Raw genomic sequence first — 19,581 nt, forward strand, 5'->3', positions numbered from 1 at the left:
GTCCGAATTATGGAGGAACCAACCACAAGTCATGCTGGAGACGGAGGCTCGCCCATGGCAGGGACACACTCCCAGGTCGCACCCATTCTGCCTTTCAAGTTGGCAGACATGGGCTTGAGCAGCACAGCAGGATGCCGTGAGCTCCCCAGACCCCACTGGAGAACACTGTCAGGATTTCTGCCTCATAATCCTAGCTTTCCCCTGCCTGAACCTCTCCGCTGCCCACGGAGGGCAGTGAGGAGCAACCACCATTGACTCGTGGCGTAACCTGAAACCCAAGAGTATAACAGTGTTTTTTAGGCCCTGGAAAAAGTAGAAAGAGCTGTAGTGGGACTCAAGTGGCTGGTGTAAGGTAAGGATGCTCTCTTGAGGATGTGACAGCTCCAGAATTATTATTTTTTGGCGTGGGTTTCGGCAGATATCCCCTGTGGGCAATCCTTGCCTCTGCCATCATTCTTGGGCAGGGAGATTTTTTTTTGGGGGGGGGGGTTGGTGGAGGGTGTTCAGGGGGCCCCCCTAAAAAAAAAACCATGCACACATAATATAGAGTCCAGTAGACCTCTAGGTCTGTTTAACTGATTTTTATTATCATTCTTATTTTAAATGTTGTGGCTTTTTTTTTTTGCTAAGACCCAAGATCAATAGTGGATTGGTTTCCCTTTGACGAATAATTGAATTTTTAAAAATTGAAAACAGTACTAAATCAGTGCTACCCTCTCCATGCCTACAGTGGTCATAGCGATAAGGCAGAGAACAGGACGAGGGTGTAGAAGTCAAACGGAATTGTATTCATAGTCACAGTATCCTGTGAACAGCGGCTCTGCCCGGATTCCTCGTCTGCAACGAAGAAGGAGAGAAAAACATATCAATGGAAGATCACACTGCTTTACAAACAAAACAAAAATTAAATATGCTCAATGGAGATGTGCTTTTGCTTTTTTCATTTCACAATATTTACATATGGCTTCTAAGCAGTTTACAAAAAAAAATTAAAATGATCCATAAGCATCAAAGATATCGCAAAACATTCAAAAGACAAATGCAATCAACAGTGTGCAAAAAGAAATTAAAACACACGTCGGCGTACTGCATACTAGCAGCGTTCTGAAGAAACCCCTCACGCCTTTTTTAAACCATCCACAGAGAGACCAGGGAATTCTGAGAACATGTGCTGGAAAACATGCCTTACTTGGATTCCGGTGAGTCACTGAATCACAGAACTGTAGAGCTGAAAGGGACCCTGAGGGTCATCTAGTCCAACCCCCTGCAATGCAAGAGGAATATGCAGCTGTCCCTTACGGAGATTGAACCTGCAACCTTGGCGTTATCAGCACCACGCTCTAACCAACTGAGCTATAATGTTGTCTCTCTTTTCTTGCTCCAGTCTCTAAAAAGCAAGGGTGGGGAGGACTGGGGCTCCTCAGATGCTGTTGGACTCCTGCTCCCATCAGCTCCTGGCCAGAATAGCCAATGACCAGGGAAGATGGGATCAGGAGTCCAGGCACAGATGAAGAGCCACTGGTGCTCTAAAATAACAGCAGCCATTCCTTGGTACATGGAGATCTCCTTTTAGCAACCGAGAGCTGCTTGCGTTAGAGGGGGAAAGTTCAGAGGCAGCACACTCCGAAAACCAATCGACATGGAGGCAAGGAGCTTTCACGCCCTAGAAGCATCTGGTTGGCCGCTGTCAGAAAGCTCAACATTCCCAGACCTGTGGGAAACCTGCAAGCAGGACCCGAGCAAAGGAGCCACTCTCCCGTCCTGCGATTTCTTATTTGCTCTTATGTTCTTGTTAGCTGCAGCTGATAAATAAATTGAGCCCCCACGTCCAAATATTGAATGATATTGTGGGCTTCCCTGAGGCAATTGGCTGGAAACTGGTAACGTGAGCCTTTGCTCTGATCTAGCAAATCTCTTAGTTTTTTTTCACTGTGCAAAGAGAGTTTGGTAACACTGCACCATGCCTGCTTGCTCTGAAGCAAGTCCCACTTAAATGAATGGGACCTGCTCCCTGGATAGGTCAGTTGGTTAGAGCTTCTTCGGCGATCCCTCGTAGCAGAGTAAGATTGTTTTCCATGAACACAGTCTTAACAGTGAGTCCCTAAGCGACTGTGGAGGCCAATTCTGGATCCACACGTCCTTCCACAGTGGGGAGAGGTTTCCGGATGGGAGTTGATCACGGTGAGGGTTTGCCAAGCATGCCTTCCTCTTAGCAAATTTCTCCCTTTCGTCCTGAGTTTGAGCGTCTTCAAAGCCCATGACACCTTTGGTAAAGGCTGTTCTCCAACTGGAGCGTTCACAGGCCAGGGTTTCCCAGTTGTCGGTGCTTATACTACATTTTTAAAGATTTGCCTTGAGAGAGCCTTTAAACCTCTTTTGTTGACCACCAGCATTACGCTTCCCATTTTTAAGCTCGGATAGCTCAGTTGGTTAGAGCATGGTGCTAATAATGCCAAGGTTGCGGGTTCAATGCCCATATGGGACAGCTGCATATTCCTGCATTGCATGGGTTTGGACTACAGCAGGTGTTGGAAAGGTTTACCTCACCTGGGCCGGTTCACTCCAGCGGAGATCCCTCCGTGGGCCGGGCCGCGTGCACGTGCCTGCCATTTCCCGAATCTGCATCTGCGCAGACGCAATTTCTGGCGATGCGGAAGTGAGTCCCTGGGCCATGCTGTGCCAGTTTAGCGCAGCGCATGGGGACTCGCCGAGTGGGCGGCTCAGTTTGGGGGTGGCTCGTGGGCCGGTTAAATGATCCCCGTGGGCCGCTTGTGGCCCATGGGCTTTAGGTTGCCGACCCCTTCCAACTCTGTAATTCTAAGATTCCCAGTCAAGCATGGACACCATTAACAAGGCCTGCCTGATCTCACTATCTGGCACGCAAGACAGCAACAACCTTATCGGCCAAGCCATGCCTACCTGCCCTGCACCTGACATAAAATACGAGGAGCAAGGCAGTTACAGGTGGGGCTTGGCCAGAAGCAGGTTTGCTGGCACCACTGATCTATGCTCTGCAAGCGGTGACAATCAGCTGGTTTCTAAGGCTTGCAATGTACTGTGCCTTTACCAACACGATTTGATTTCAAACAGTGCAGGCACCAAACCAGGTCGCCTGGTGTCACAGCCGGTAATTGACAGATGGCCAGATCCAGTTCCCCACCCCAGCGTACAGGATTGCTGCCTGAGGTCCATGGAAATCTCAGGACATCAAGCACAAAGGCCTTTGTATATCCAGCTACAGCTCACAGGTATGCCCTGCCCTTTTCACGCTCCATGGCTAAATGTGACGGTCACGTTGCACGACTGTTCTTGAGAGCCACGTGTACAAACAAAGCTTCCCAGAGGGCTCAGCAGAGGGTGTTACCTGAGGAGCGTGCACCGGAAATCTCCCAGCCTCCTATAAGCATCCTGAAGGTCTCGGACCGTCGCGTTGCTCCAGAGTCTCTCTGCTACAGCCCCAGCTCTAGGCCTTGAGGAAATAAAACAGCACAGCCCTCACGTCAGAAACTATGACAGGGCTGGTGAAAATAAGTCGCGGCTGAGGAGCGAGCACTGAAACCTGGCAAGAGGCTCTCGGGTGAAGCTTAAGGAATGGCAGACTTGGAACGTGAGAATTCTGACCCAAACGGAAACAGGAGCGGAAATTGTCACTATTTGCTTATTCATTCCGTGTCCAGAGAAGAAATCGATCCAGCGAACACAACGATGGATCCGGTATCCATCTCTACGGAGGCCGCCATCTCCATTGCAATCACGGCATTTAAGCCTTAAAGGTAAAGGCCACCACAATCCGGAAGTAAAATAGAAATAGAAATAGGCAGACAAGATATAATGGCAAGAGCAGCATCTCCTCTACACATATTAAAAGCAAATGAAAACAATCCTCTGCAGGGACTTAATTGCAAAGGCCTAGTCACATGGGCAGGGCAGGAGGAGACTTACCATATTTTCCCGTGTATAAGACAGGGGCTCAAAAATTAAGAAAATTGGGGGGGGGGAGGAGATTGCCAAGAGTTGTGGAGCTTTTTTAGGGGGGATTGGCCAGTGTTGTGGAGCTTTATAAGGGGGGGAAAGATTGCCGAAAATCGCTCACCCGCCACACGGACGCTAACAATCGCACGCCCAATTGTCACAGCAGCAGCCAATTGCCAACAACCCTTGCCACAACCACCAATCAGCTGCCCTATCGCCGCTGAGAATCTCTGACTCGCGGCTGCAGCCAATCGCACATCCCCCCTCAGCACTACCCATGTATAAGACGAGCCAAGATTTTCAACATGATTTTTTAATTTAAAAAACCCAGAAAAATATGGTATGTTGATGGACAGATCATTACCTGCCTGTGTAGAAATTATGGGGCTCTGGTGAAATACTTGGGACCCGCCCACTCCTTAGGACAGGTTTGCTTTGGTTCCCTGTAGTAGCACATAGCTGGTGACTAGTGGTGCAGGGAAGTCGTTTTACATCAGGGGCCTTTTCAGTCTGGGGGGTGCATTCTGGGAAATCTTCTGGGCCCCACATGCCAGAGGCAGGGGCAAAAGCAGGCAAAACAGCATGTGCACATTTTACCTGCGCTCAGGAGGCTGGTTTCTACATATGCCTCTCTAGTCTCCATCCCATCTCCCAGGTCATACAAAATCCTTTAAATGAATTCCTATGCCTTAAATGCCTTGTAGAAGATATGGACCCTGAGATTACTCTGAAAGTAGCTAAATAGTGTGTAGCAGCCATAAAGCTCAGAGAACAAGCAGTGTTATCACTATGAATAGGACCCTAAATGTCAATTTTGGGGCCATATTTTAATGCCCCAATTCGAATCTATATATTTTAAATGCTGCTGTATACATATATGTGTGTATTGTTTTTGTTGTGTAAATTGTAATGTATTATTTTTGTATTATTGATTTAGTAAGTTGGTCTGTGACCGTAAAAATAAATTCATTCGTTCGTTCTCCATCCCATCAAGCAAAACAAGCAAATGAAAAGCATTATTGGAGTCCAAGGACACATTCCAGCCAGGCAAGAACTCTTGGGGCTAGACCAGGGATCGGCAACCTAAGGCCCATAAGCGTCCCATGGGGGTTGTTCCTGCAGCCTATGGGAAGCTGCGCAGTGTGCGCACGCCTCCTCCGCACTGGAAGGAGCATCGGAAATAGTGTTTGTGCATGCGTGCGTACACACACACACACACACACACACACTCCGGCCCACCCCGGCGTCTGCGGGACCGTGAACTGGCCCAAACCAAAAAAACTTTGCCGACCCCTGGGCTAGACAGATATGGCCCCCCGGGCCTGAGGTTAAGATCACTGGCCCCGAAGTGATCTTTACACTTGTTTGCACTGAATTACACTTGCCATTTTAACGCCCAAACGTGTCTGGAGAGGTCCTTTTGCATCTCGTCGCAATCTCTCTTTTTTTGTAATTTTAACAACTCTGAACCAACTTAGTATCATCAGCAAACCTGGCCGCCCTTCTCTCCTCCTGGGAAGCCATAGGCATCAAGGACCCATTCCAGCCAGAGAAATGAACTCAAGGAGGGCCTCAGTCAGAAAACGTGCCCCTACAAGGCAAGGTGCGCCCTGGTTTAGTGGCCGCTGATCTTACCAGAGTCTTGGGGTTAAGTTTGTCACATCCACATATTCACCCCACATGCAGGCCTCTCCTCCAATCACCAGCTTCTTCTGTTCTGGGCTGCCTGTCAACAAGATGCATTATTCAACCAATTATTGCAAGGCTTTTATTATAAGGCTTTATCGTTACAGCAGGTACGCAAGGATGCTGGCTACACTCAACACTGAAAGCAAGTGAACCACAAACGGTTATTAATCTTCCCATCACTGCTAGAATAAACGTAGTAGCTTTGGGTGGGTGGGTGGGAGGGAGGATGTACAGGCAGCATCTCATGTGCGCTCCCTTGTGTGGTTTCAACTATACACAGGCAAAGATGGGGATGTTCTTGTGAGATCTCAGGGGGAATTGGTAACCCCAAGCAGATCTGGCGTAAAAGGAACTTTTCAGTTCTCAGCCTTGCTTCTTGGGCCTTGCTGGGTGGATAAAAATCAATGTTGTTGTGGTGGTTGTTTTAAAAAATAAATTAATTAAAAATCAGATTTTTAAAAATTTTAAATTAGATTTTTAAAATAAAATGCTTTTGGAAGAAAAATCTTTCTAAAGATAGTTTTCTATTTAAGTTACATTATAGTCCAAAGGCTATTCATCAGGAAATAAGGATTTGTTTTAAGTTTTTCATGTTTTTTTTTTTCGTTTAACCACATCAGTTAAGAAACATGGATACATATGCTATAATGCTATTGTTTTAGTTAAATAAATTGTTTAAATTGTTATTAAGGAAATGATTGTTTTTCTCCTTCTAATAAAGTACAGCAGAAAAGCTGTCCAGTTAACTTATTAAACCTCACAATAATTTCATAATTATCTATGTATTTCTAATAGTATAACCAAATCAGTAATTTTTTATATCTGTAAAAACTACTCTGAAAATTTATTATTCCAAAAATGAAACCATCTCGTTGTAAATATTAAGATTATACCAGCAACAATGAGTCTTTCTGTAAAAAAAAAAAAAGTGATTTAAATCAAGTCTTACTGGCTAGTGGTTTAAGTCGTGATTTAAGTCAATTTGATTTATATCAAATCCACCCTGTTGGATTGCCATCTCTGGTCTCCCCCTCGCCAGGTGCCTTATTAAAGGGCAGCTCCTAGGGTAACGTGATTTTGACTATATGCAAATTTTGTGTATACGTGTCAGCCTTGGACCCAAAGCCCCGTGTAAGATGTGCGTCTATGGACCCAGCATTCCAGTGAGGCAAGAGGGTCTTGTGAGTAAGTCCAGCACACCTTGCCTTTAAAAGCTTGGTGGGAGGGGTGTGGAAACTCGTTGGGAAATCTCCATTGCTTCTGTCCAGTTTTGAACTTCTTGCCTGGCTCCTGAACTTGACTCCTTCTACCATGCCTGCTGAGGGGCCTGAACCATCACTTGCCTAAAGAAGGATCTCTGTCTTATTTGCAGAAAGGACGGCGGAGGGGAGTGTTCAGCCCTTCTGGGAGCTGTGTTGCCAGTGCATTCCCTTTGGAGAGTTCAATGTTCCCCAAGATGGGGAACATGCTGGCTGAGCAGACCCCTCATCCCCAGGTCAACTTTGATAGGTGAATGGGATTGCCTGCCTATCAGCTACCTGACATCAATATGATGTCAAATGAATGACAGGTAAGTGCCCCTCCACTCATCAACATTGGCTGCTGGGTGAGGGGAGATGAATATCTGTCCCCCGGGCAGTGAAGTTCCCCACCTTAGCTGTCAACTAAGTCTAAGTATGTGCAATTGAAATACTTTCATATTCTCTGCCTCCATCTCCCCTTCCCTTCCCTTCTTCTAGATTAAAAACCTGATTTTAGATTGTAAGGGACTGTCTTCTTTTTATTGATTGCACATAAGCTCTAACTATATTATTATTATTATTATTATTATTATTATTATTATTATTATTATTCTTCTGTTGTTTCCCCAGTAAAAGGTTTAGATTGTAAACCAGTTGGGACAGGGACCTACATATTGTTCTCGGCGCTACAGATTATTTTGTTAGATTTCTATCCCATCCATTCTCCCAAATGAGTCCAAGATAGCAAACAATCTGAAAACAATGCAATGCAGGTGGGGGGGGGGGGGGAAATGTATTTAAAACAATGACATCTGAAACATTTTAAAACATTAACATCTAAAAACAGTCACAAACCCTCACAGCCATTCATTTCAATTGCCTGGGTGAACCAGAATACTTTTAACTACCTCCTGAACGTTCACGATGAGGGAGACAGACGCACCTCATCAGGGAGGGCATTCCACAAATGGGGAGCCACCACCAAGAAGGCCCTGTCACAGGTCTGTGCCAACAAGGCAACACCCAGGGCCTCCCCTGCCAATCAAAGGGCCTGAGGGGGTCAAGACTCAGGGAAGCGCTCTTTTAGGTGCTTGGGTCTCAAGCCATTTAGGGTTTCACATGCAAGGGCTGACACCCTGTGGGCGTGGCAACTCACAACCTCTCCGCCTCACAGCACCCAAGATGGCAGGAGGGGCAGGAAAGTCAACACCAAAAACATACCTTCAAATGCCAATGGTTCCACCTGGTGAACAGCCATCCAATCCTGTCCATAAGAGATGTGGTTAAGATACCAGGGGGCAGAGAGAAGAGCCCGGTAGCCGGCTTTGGTGACGCGAGCCATCTCTGCTTGGTATGACCCCGCGTTTTCTCTCCACACGTGTATTAGGGTATCAGGCTTCACCTGCCCAAAAGAGAAGCAGGGAGGGAAGCACGTCAGAGACCAGGGAAAGGCCCTGAGTTCAGTTAAGACAGCAGGGCAGCTGTGTAATCATGGGAAGCTGCCACAGTTACGCCACGTGAATTACAGCCATTCTGAATGGAAATCTTTATCCCAGCTGCTATCTGTGCACTGGACTTGAACTGAATTTATGTAGGTGCTGTTGTTGTTCCAACCTGGAGAGTTACTTTCTTTCTTATTGTTTTTTTATATGCAATGGTTTCAACTGCTTTTTATATCTGCAACTGTTTTATATATCTTATATATATATATATATATATATGTGTGTGTGTGTGTGTGTGTGTGTGTTTGTGTGTGTGTGTATATATAATATAATATAATATAATATAATATAATATAATATAATATAATATAATATAATATAATATAATATAATATAATATAATATAATATAATATAATATAATATAATATAATATAATATAATATTTATTTGGCATCTCATATGAGGAAGTGTGTATGCATGCACATGAAAGCCAGTGTGGTATAGTGGTTAAGAGTGGTAGACTCGTAATCTGGGGAACCGGGTTCACGTCTCCGCTCCTCCACATGCAGCTGCTGGGTGCCCTTGGGCTAGTCACACTTCTTTGAAGTCTCTCAGCCCCACTCACCTCACAGAGTGTTTGTTGTGCGGGAGGAAGGGAAAGGAGAATGTTAGCCCCTTTGAGACTCCTTCAGGTAGTGATAAAGCGGGATATCAAATCCAAACTCTTCTTCTTCTTCTTATACCAGAACAAACTTAGTTGGTCTATAACAGGCACCCCCAAACTCGCCCCTCCAGATGTTTTGGGACTACAACTCCCATCATCCCTAGCTAGCAGGACCAGTGGTCAGGGATGTTGGGAATTGTAGTCCCAAAACATCTCGAGGTCCGGATTTGGGGGTGTCTGGTCTATAAGGTGCTACAGGACAATTTTTTTGTTGTTGATGTTGACTGCGTCAGACCAACACAGCTACCTACCTGAATCTAGAATCATGGAAGGCACCACACTGAGCCGCATGAAATGGAAGTCCATCCATATATGAGGAAGTGTGCATGCACACGAAAGCTTATACCAGAACAAACTTAAGTCTATAGGTGCTACTGGATATTTTTTGTGTGTGTGTGTTTTATGTATGTTTTTATTGTATCGTAAATCACTTTGGCATGTTCCATGGGAAGCAAGACATAAATTAAATTGATAATAGTAGTAAATTCAAAAAAAAAATAAGGAAACCAGAGAGGGGATAACCCTTTCCCCACCACCGTGAACCTGACTAAATCCCCACCCGAACCCTCTTGCACACCCCAGGATCACCATTCATCAGATGAGTAGCATGTGCGTAATCAGATGTACCATGTGACCGATATGCATGCATTGATTGGCTCAGATATATGAATTATTATTATTACTAATATTCCAAATATTATTATTTGTATACTGTCCTTCATCCAGAGATCCCAGACCACAGAAAAATACAAAATGAGAACACAAAACAAGAAGAAGGGACCAAACACACACAGGCTGCATGCAAAGCTCAATGTTCCAAAAGTCAGGCAATCCTGTAATACAGGAACAGCCTGAATGGGACAGACAGTGGCAACCAGTTCCTCTTTAGAACGAGAGCAGAACAGCTTAGTGCTTAAACAGAACAAAAAGCAGGTCAGAAATGCAAAGGGTGTATGTGTGTGTGGAGAGAGAAGCAGCACTGCAGATGAGTAGCAGCTAGATAGAGCCAAAGCACACTTTTTTGTGATATTCTCTCAGCCCAGGCTTGGTGCAAGCACGGTGGGGATGTGCCAATGGGAAAATGGCTCTTATTCTGGCCTCTCAGAAACGTAACTGCAACCTTGACCCAGCCCAGGGATGAGGAACCTCTGATCCAGGGGTCAAATGCAGCCCTCCAGGCTCCTCTACCTTGTCCTTGGGGCCCTCCCCAGGCCACACACCCCTCCAAGCTACACCCTTCCTCACCTGGAGATGCTGAAGATAGAACTTGGGACCTTCTGCGTGCCAATCGGATGCTCTACCACTGAGCTATGGCCCTTCCAGGTACTTCGCCGTGAGCAGGAATATATGGGTAGGTTGCAAATTCAACAACACTCTTGCTCAGCAGCACTTGGTGGGAAGAGGGGCAGAGGGATCCACAGTATGCAAACTTTCTTCCTACATGCAATTGCTCCGCTACCAGATCTTGCTACCACAACTTTTGCCCTGCTGGCCCCATAGAAGAGAAGGCAGGAGCAGGGCGGGGGGGGGGGGAGAGGAGAAGGAGGATTCCCGCTGCACCATGCAAGAAGCAGATCCATATATTGGGGGGGGGAGTTGTGAATAGGACACAGCACCTGGAAATTCACCTAGAGGCGTTCTCACCTTCACTCCGTTATCAAAAACTTCCTGCCATACCACGTAGCCTTTGTTGTAGGAAGAGACTATATCCAGCAGCCTGGAGTAAAGAGAAGAACTACTGAAAAAAGGAGGCATTTCCCCACCCTTCCCATTTATTCCTACTTTGCCTATATTCCAGGCAAAGTACCCGGAAGGGCCATAGCTCAGTGGCTAAGAGCTTCTGCTTTGCATGCAGAGGGTCCCAGCTTCTATCCTCAGCTTCTGCAGGTAGGGCAATGAATGGTTCTTCCCTGAAAACCTGGAGAGCTGCTTCCAGTCAGTGTAAGACAGCACTGAGCTAGATGGACCAATGGTACCTTCCTGTGTTCCTTCATTTGCACTCCCAACTCAAAGAACTGGCTTGGATAGTCATAGGTAAAGGTAAAGGGACCCCAGACCATTAGGTCCAATCGTGTCCGACTCTGGGGTTGTGGCGCTCATCTCGCGTTACTGGCCGAGGGAGCCGGCGTACAGCTTCTGGGTCATGTGGCCAGCACGACAAAGCCGCTTCTGGCGAACCAGAGCAGCGCACGGAAACGCCGTTTACCTTCCCGCCGGAGCGGTACCTATTTATCTACTTGCACTTTGACGCGCTTTCGGACTGCTAGGTGGGCAGGAGCTGGGACTGAGCAACGGGAGCTCACCCCGTCGCAGGGATTCGAACCACCGACCTTCTGATCAGCAAGCCCTAGGCTCTGTGGTTAATAAACCAAGATACGAATGAGTCCCAGAGCACCTTTGTTCCTTATTTTGCACGAGCTGCAATTAATTAATAAGTTGCCCACCTGGTCCAACTGAAAAACTGTAATCGCCAGCTTAGGAACATGTCAGAATATTAACTTCAAACCATGGTTTGTTCTAAAGGTGGTAACCATAGTTTCTTATTTGAACAAATTGGAGAACTACACAGTAAGCCCACAGCTTACATGGGGGTTACATTCCAGGGACTGTGCGGAAGGCCAAAGCAATGGGGGGGGGGGGAGAGAAGAGGCTCAAGTGCTACTAGCCAGTCCTAGCTACTCAGAAGTAGACCCCACTGACTTCAATGGGGCTTACTCCCAGATAAGTGTGTATAGAATTGCAACCTAACTTGGATCAGTTCTCCAAACAGTTCAAGAAAGGGGCAAAACCAAAAAGGACTTTCCCTGTAGGTAAATATATTGAGATTTGGAGAGGTGGTGGATCAGAGTTTTGATAATCTCTGCAAGTATTTTTTTTTAAATGTTTCCCTGGGGAGGCCAAAAGCAGAGGAAACCAGGCCGAGCCTTTGGCACAAGCCATGCACCTGTGGCGGTGCACCTGTACAAGAAGCACCACCTGGAAGACCGGGGTGATCTTCCAACATCTGGAAGCAGTCCCTACAGCTCCTGCTCTGTGAAAGCCCCTGGGCAACTGGGAGCAAAGGTCCTTACCTCTGGATGTAGAATGATTCCAGCTTGGTAAAGTCTTCGCCAAACCCCATCTTCTGCATAAACGCCTGGACCTCTGGATTAGACTTCCTGCATGGGAAGTAGAGGAGCCAGATTAGAACCACGGAACAGGTAGCACCAACCAAAGACTCTGAATGATGGCTTTCTCTGAGGGTCAACAAAAATAAAAACAAGAATGGGCCTCCCATCCTGCACACATCAGGTGATTTACTACGTAATCACAATGAATTGCAGTATACAAAGTAAAATCCTCCCTTTCTTTTTCTTTTAGCAGAATCCCTTTTGATTTGCCCTGGAGGGTAGGAACCGAACCAAAAGCTTCAAGTTACAAGAAAGGAGTTTCCGACTAAACATCAGGAAGAACTTTCTGGCGGTAAGAGTTGTTTGACAGTGGAACAGACTCCCTTTTGAGGTTGTGGACTCTCCTTCCTTGGAGGTTTCTAAGCAGAGGTTGGGTGGCCACCTGTCATGGATGCTTTAGTTGAGATTCCTGCATTGCAGGGGGTTGGACTGGATGACCCTCGGGGTCCCTTCCAACTATGTATTTCTATGATTCTAGCCACTCCAGATGAGAGGAAGAAACCTGAAAACAATGGGCAGAGCATGCCTACTGGTCTCCCCGGAGAAAGGGGAGGACCAAACAGGGTTTCAGCAATTCTGATGATGGATGGAGGAGTTTTTGAAAGATTCACAACATCTCCCAAGAAAACTCTGTGTGTGTGTGTGTGTGTGTGTGTGAGAGAGAGAGAGAGAGAGAGAGAGAGAGAGAGAGAGGAGAAGAGAAGAGAAGAGAAGAGAAGAGACACTTATGGTTCACAGCAAGAAAGCTGTACATGTACAACAAAACTATTATCCCAGGTCACTGAAACTAGCCAGCTTCTCTCCCTCCCCCACCTTCCTGTCACTCCCACTCCAGATCCCTCCAAGAAATCAAGACTTGCCAGCATGAGAAGTCAACCTCATCTCCTCCCAGGTGAATGTAGAAGTCTGGAAACACAGAACTAACTTCGGCAAAAAACTTGGCCATGAACTGGTAAGTTGTATTGAGGATGGGGTTGACTGGCCCGTAGCTTCCGGAGGGATTTGGGCCCACATAGCAGGGAGTCAACAAGCCTGGGATGCCTAAGATGGAAAAAGACAAACAATGGCAGGGGTGGGGTTGGAGTGGAGAGAGTCTGCTTAAAGACATGGAGCACTGAACAAAAGAACAAAGCAAGCTCTGCATGACTGGCCCTGGAAGATGATGAACTGGTCCCCTTTGCCAAAAGGGACCCAATGGATAGAGAGTGACTTGTAAAGCTAAGAATAGCAGGCAGAAAGTTATAATTCACTAACAGCCCAATCATAACCATGTCTATATATCTGAAGAAGTGTGCAGGCACACGAAAGCTTATACCCAGAACAAACTTAGTTGGTCTCTAAGGTGCCACTGGACAAATTTTTCATTTTTTAATTTATTTCAACTGCGTCAGACCAACCAACTTGAATCTATATACCTGCGTTAGCTCAGTTGGTTGCGGGTTTGATCCCCATATAGGCCAGCTGCATATTCCTGCGTCACAGAGGGTTGGACTAGTGGGGTCCCTTCCAACTCTATGATTCTGTTTTGATGATACTCAGAAGGAAGCCCTATTGATTTCAATGGGGCACGCTCCCAGGAATGGGGTTAGGATGGCAGCCTAAAACATTCAATGTTCTACAGCAGGCTAAACCTGGCGCACCAGGGGTTCAAATTTGACCCGTGGGGCTGTTTTCCCCAAACCGTGCCCATCCCGTTTCACACCTAATGTCCTAGGTGAGGTCGCCAGTGTTTGATCTGGAGCCTTAAAGTGCACTCTTGGTTGTGCATTGGCAAGGGAAAGCAGATCTACTGCCCATCAGGTGGCAAAGCTGAAGCCTCAAGTGCTTTGAAGCACCACACTGGCCTTTCTGGAAGTTCTGAGCGCTGTTCTGAACTCCCGACTTCAGGGCTTTTTTTGTGTCGTCAGGTGATCGACAGGTGAGTGGCCTGGGAGACTAGGAGCTGGGAGGCTAGGAGCTGATCTACAAAGCCAAAATATATCCCTTAGCCCTGCTCTACATGACGAACAAGTGGGTCAAACCGCAATGATACGCAGCTCCCATCAGACCTGACCACTGGCCACGCTGCACAAGGCTGGTGGGCATTAAGAGTCCAGCATTTGGGGGAATCACAGGTTTCCTATCCCTACATTCAAGCATTCTAGCAATATGGAAGGAAGTTCTTCCTGCTTCCCAAGTATGCATGAAACACACAAATCAAGGCACCTTGGAAGGACCATCACCCCGCTCAGCAGCTTGCCTTTTAATAAATAATAATAATAAAGTTATTTATACCCTGCCCATCTGGCTGGGCCTCCGCAGCCACTCTGGGCGGCTTCCAACACAATATTAAAATACAATAATTCATCAGACATTAAAAGCTTTCCTAAACAGGGCTGCCTTCAGATGCCTTCTAAAAAGTCTGGTAGTTGTTGTTCTCTTTGACATCTGTTGGGAGGGTATTCCACAGGGCGGGTGCCACTACCGAGAAGGCCCTCTGTCTGAACATTTACACACTGAAAGAGTCATATAACCACCTGGCTCAGAGAGCTACACATCTAGCACACCTCTTTCAGCCAGGTGGTTTTTGTTTGTGTTCAGGTCCTAACTCTAGACTCAGAATATACATTGGCTCCAAGAACCACTAAGCACGCCATTCAGCTGGTCACTGCAGGCTGGCCCTTACCTGGACCCCACGAGAGAGTATGGCCAGGAGTGTCAAATTCGGAAATCACCCTGATCCCACGCAGCCGGGCATACTCAATCACTGTCTTCACATCACTGGCAGTGTACACATGGGTGGCAGGGTGGAAGGCTCCCTGGAAAGGCACAAAGCCACAACATCTTACTGCCCTACAAGTCTTGTTAAAATTGTGTCTAGGCTGGAGCCCTTAAGAGAAAAGCATCATTCAAAATTCTCACCTAGTCCGTCTGCACCACACATTTAAAGTAGTATCATGCAACTTTAAACAGTCATGGCTTCCCCCCAAAGGATCCTGGGACATGTAGTTTGTTAAGTGTGCTAAGAGTTCCTAGGAGACCCCGTAATCCCCTCCTGGAGCTACAATTCCTAGAGTGGTATAGCAATCAATCCCTCTTTCCCAGAGAACTTTGGGAACTGTAGCTCTGTGAAGATGTGAGTCTCCCAGCAATTCTCTGCACCCTGAAAAAAACTACAGTTCCCATGATTCAGAGGGGGGGTCAATACTGTTTAAAGTGGTATGATACTGCTATAAATGTATAGTGCAGATGGGGCAAAAGCTTGAAGAAAGACATGCATAGTGCCAACTCCAGCCTTTGGATACTCTTTGGGGAAGACACTCTCCTTCTAGGAGTCTGTACCTTCACTACCATTTTCATCAGCTGTTCTGGCTGCTCCTCTTCCTCATTGCTACCACCTGCTTTAAAAAAGGGACACCAGTGGCACTGTGGTCTAAACCACCGAGCCTCTTGGGCTTGCTGATCGGAAGGTCGGCGGTTCAAACCCGTGAGCTAGCAGTTCGAAAGCATGCCAGTGCAAGTACAGTGGCACCTCTGGTTACGTACTTAATTCATTCCGGAGGTCCATTCTTAACCTGAAACTGTTCTTAACCTGAAGCACTACTTTAGCTAATGGGGCCTCCCACTGCCACTGCGCCGCCAGAGCACGATTTCTGTTCTTATCCTGAAGCAAAGTTCTTAACCTGAAGCATTATTTCTGGGTTAGCGGAGTCTGTAACCTGAAGCGTCTGTAACCCGAGGTACCACTGTAGATAAATAGGCACCGCTGCGGCGGGAAGGTAAACGGCGTTTCCGTGTGCTCTGGTTCCCGTCACAGTGTTCCATTGCACCAGAAGCGGTTTAGTCATGCTGGCCACATGGCCCAGAAAGCTGCCTGTGGACAAACGCCGGCTCCCTCGGCCTGAAAGCGAGATGAGCGCCGCAACCCCATAGTTGTTCTTTGACTGGACTTAACTGTCCAGGGGTCTTTTAGAAGAAGAAGAAGAGTTTGGATTTGATATCCCGCTTTTCACTACCCGAAGGAGTCTCAAAGCAGCTAACATTCTCCTTTCCCTTCCTCCCCCACAACAAACACTCTGTGAGGTGAGTGGGGCTGAGAGACTTCAGAGAAGTGTGACTGGTCCAAGGTCACCCAGCAGCTTCATGGGGAGGAGTGGAGACGCGAACCCGGTCCCCCAGATTACGAGTCTACCGCTCTTAACCACTACACCACACTGGCCTTTACCTTCTGCCTACCCTACCACCTGCTTTGCTTGTCAGGCAGAGAGCCAATAAGCAAGTAGGCAGAGGCATCTACCACTCCTCCCGATTGCCACCATGATTTAGCAGGTCCAGGGAAAGGGCAGGTGACAAGCCTGTTTCAATGGTGTGACAGTAAGAGCTGTTTGACAGTGGAACGGTCTCACTCGGGAGGTTGTGGACTCTCCTTCATTAGCGGTTTTGGGGCAGAGGTTGGATGGCCATCTGTCATGGATGCTTTAGATAAGATTCCTGCACTGCAGGTTGTTGGGACTACCAGCTATGATCCCATGCTTCTACAAGAGTAGGAGCAGGTCCAGGGAGCTCGTCCATGGGTCTCCTGCTAAGATATGGTCACTCAACACATGCTCGACCAAGCCGATCCTTGGCCCCAGCCCCAGGAAGGCAGTTTCCCAATGAGCAAACAAGACCAGACAAGACAGGAAATATGCTGCAGTTTTCCAGAAGGACGCAAGCATTAGGTTTCAAAAGAAGCGGGGGGGGGGGGGGAGCTCATGTGCAAAGCTCTCCCTTGCCAAATCCTTAAGGGATTCTTTGGAAAACTCCTTGTGCTGACTTACCTTTTGGCTGAGATCTGGGAATGACATGCTCTCGTATGGAAAGGATGGGTCGTCCACAATGTGCCAGTGGAACACGTTGAATTTGTTATAGGCCATGGCATCCTAGGGAATTGGGAGAGAAGCACACACAGTCCTGAGAGATTGATTAGCAACAGCTGCTGGCTGGCTTTCTCAAGAAGCAGCCCTGCAGAGCTCACCTGGGGTCCCAAAACTGAGGTGTTTGTCACTGGATGTTTTCCCCACCCACAAATCTAGGGGTGGGGAGAACCTAGAGCCCTCCAGATGGTGTTTTACCAAAGTACCCATCATCCCTGACCAAAGGGCATGCTAGCAAGGACCAACGGGAGCTGGGAGTTCAGCGAAATCTGGAAGGCGACCTTTCTACTCCAACATGGTCTACATTCATATATGTTGTTGTTCAGTCGTTCAGTCGTGTCCGACTCTTCGTGACCCCATGGACCAGAGCACGCCAGGCACGCCTATCCTTCACTGCCTCCCACAGTTTGGCCAAACTCATGCTAGTCGCTTCGAGAACACTGTCCAACCATCTCATCCTCTGTCATCCCCTTCTCCTTGTGCCCTCCATCTTTCCCAACATCAGGGTCTTTTCCAGGGAGTCTTCTCTTCTCATGAGGTGGCCAAAGTACTGGAGCCTCAACTTCAGGATCTGTCCTTCTAGTGAGCACTCAGGGCCGATTTCCTTGACTTTTATATGCCTGTTGTCTTTGTCCATGGAGTTTTCTTGGCAGGGATACTGGAGTGGGTTGCCAGTTCCTCCTCCAGGTGACCTGTCCATCTTGACCTGTCCATAGCTTCCCTGAGTAATTCAAGCCCCTTCGCCACGACAAGGCAGTGATCCATGAAGGGGACATTCATATATAAATTATTACAATTACTAAGACTATTCAGAGGGACTTCAGAGGCTCCACCTTATGCTTTATCCAGCCCCTAAGTCTCCCAAAGCGAAACAGGAAGCTAAAGCCAGAGCCTTTTCAGTTGTGGCACCCTATCACTGGAATTCCCTTCGCAGGCAAGTTTGCCTGGCAAAGCCTGCATTTTCTTTTCAGGACCAAGGAAAAAGGCTTTACTTTGCCCAACCTCTCTCAGGGGTTCCGTTTCGTTTGTTAATCCTCCCTACCTTCATTTTTATGTTTTATGCCATATATAAACTTCTGGGTGCAATTCAACCTAAACATTGCAGAAAAGGAACATCCTAGACCCAAGGGTCAGCAACCTTTCTCAGCCGTGGGCCGGTCCACCGTCCCTCAGACCATGTGGTGGGCCAGACCATTTTTTTTGGGGGGAGGGGGATATGAACGAATTCCTATGCCCCACAAATAACCCAGAGATGCATTTTAAATAAAAGGACACATTCTACTCATGTAAAAACACACTGATTCCCGGACTGTCTGCAAGCCGGATTGAGAAGGCGATTGGACCGCATCCGGCCCACGGGCCTTAGGTTGCCTACCCTTGTCCTAGACCTTTTCCTCTGGCGCTGAGCAGCTATGTCACAAGACAATCGGCTGCCAGTCACAACATGTATAAATGCAGCAGGCACAGCAGTCAGAAACAGATTTCGAAAGGGAGATGGCAGGGTTCTTCGCTGTTTTTTTTTTAAAATCCACTTCCTGCAATGCTGGGGTCATTCCAGTCCATGTGCATTTCCTCCCAGTTTTAACCCCTTCTCATTCTTCAGGCTAAAATTGGGATCACTATGGAGTTGCAAGACCCTGTTGCACTATATTAGACCTGCAGAGATCATGGCAAGTGGATCTTGGCCTTTTTCAGGAGTAACTTTGGTTAGGTTCTATAGCACTGTTTCTCTAGCTTGGGTGTTGGACAACAACTCGCATCATCCCTCTAGAATTTTCCCCATCTTCCAACTCAAATAGGTTTATTCCTTTTCCTTTTTACATAAAAAAGTCCAAAAGGGGGTTCTCTGATTATTACTAATGAATGTCAACAGTAGAGCAGAAAAATCTGGAGGGCCACAGCTTCTACACTTCTGATTCGGATGATCATCTGAACCAGACTCGTGGGTTTCCCAGAAAGACTTAGCAACACTAAGGAGCAACAAGATCCCTGAGGAAAGCATGTTGCCCCAAGACAAATTCACATACCAGTGTCTCCAGAATTGCTCTCAAAGGCAGGTAATGGCGTGACGTATCAAGCAGCAGACCTCGGTGAGGAAAGCGGGGAAAGTCAACTACATCTGTCTTGTTTATGCGGAACTGTGCATGGGAGAAGATGAACGACAGTCAGGAGAGTCTCCAAAACCCTTCGATAGCAAAGAGCTTCCCCAGGGCCCAGGCCAGTTTTTTACTACCACCTGATGCTTCCTCCCACCCAATGTTGGCTCGCATCTCTCATCACATCTCAATTCCCTTGCCTGAGCGAGGGAAAGGATGACAGCTGGCAGAGTGTAATGAATCAGATCTAAGTTAGGGGCTGTTCAGAGACCCATGGTGTTTTAGGAGTTAATGGGCTCCCCAGTTTGAGTGGCAGATACCCCTTTGGGAGGCGGGACATTCTGCTCTTT

General features: G+C 47.2%; 1 protein-coding gene across 1 annotated transcript in view; it reads right to left on the bottom strand.

Moving 5' to 3' along the window:
• Window positions 1–685: 685 nt before the first annotated feature.
• HEXA (hexosaminidase subunit alpha) overlaps window positions 686–19,581 on the bottom strand; it is a 31,677-nt gene continuing 12,781 nt past the window's right edge. The window contains exons 5-14 of the mRNA XM_033167488.1: window positions 19,163–19,273; window positions 17,040–17,141; window positions 14,906–15,038; window positions 13,101–13,281; window positions 12,142–12,228; window positions 10,715–10,787; window positions 8,124–8,304; window positions 5,608–5,698; window positions 3,365–3,469; window positions 686–837 (exon numbers count right to left, since the gene is read on the bottom strand). Coding sequence (XP_033023379.1) covers window positions 774–837; window positions 3,365–3,469; window positions 5,608–5,698; window positions 8,124–8,304; window positions 10,715–10,787; window positions 12,142–12,228; window positions 13,101–13,281; window positions 14,906–15,038; window positions 17,040–17,141; window positions 19,163–19,273 — 1,128 coding nt within the window. The 3' untranslated portion in view covers window positions 686–773. The remainder of the gene's footprint in view (window positions 838–3,364; window positions 3,470–5,607; window positions 5,699–8,123; window positions 8,305–10,714; window positions 10,788–12,141; window positions 12,229–13,100; window positions 13,282–14,905; window positions 15,039–17,039; window positions 17,142–19,162; window positions 19,274–19,581) is intronic.

The sequence above is a fragment of the Lacerta agilis genome, chromosome 13 (genome assembly GCF_009819535.1).
Source record: "Lacerta agilis isolate rLacAgi1 chromosome 13, rLacAgi1.pri, whole genome shotgun sequence".
Lineage (NCBI taxonomy): Eukaryota > Metazoa > Chordata > Lepidosauria > Squamata > Lacertidae > Lacerta > Lacerta agilis.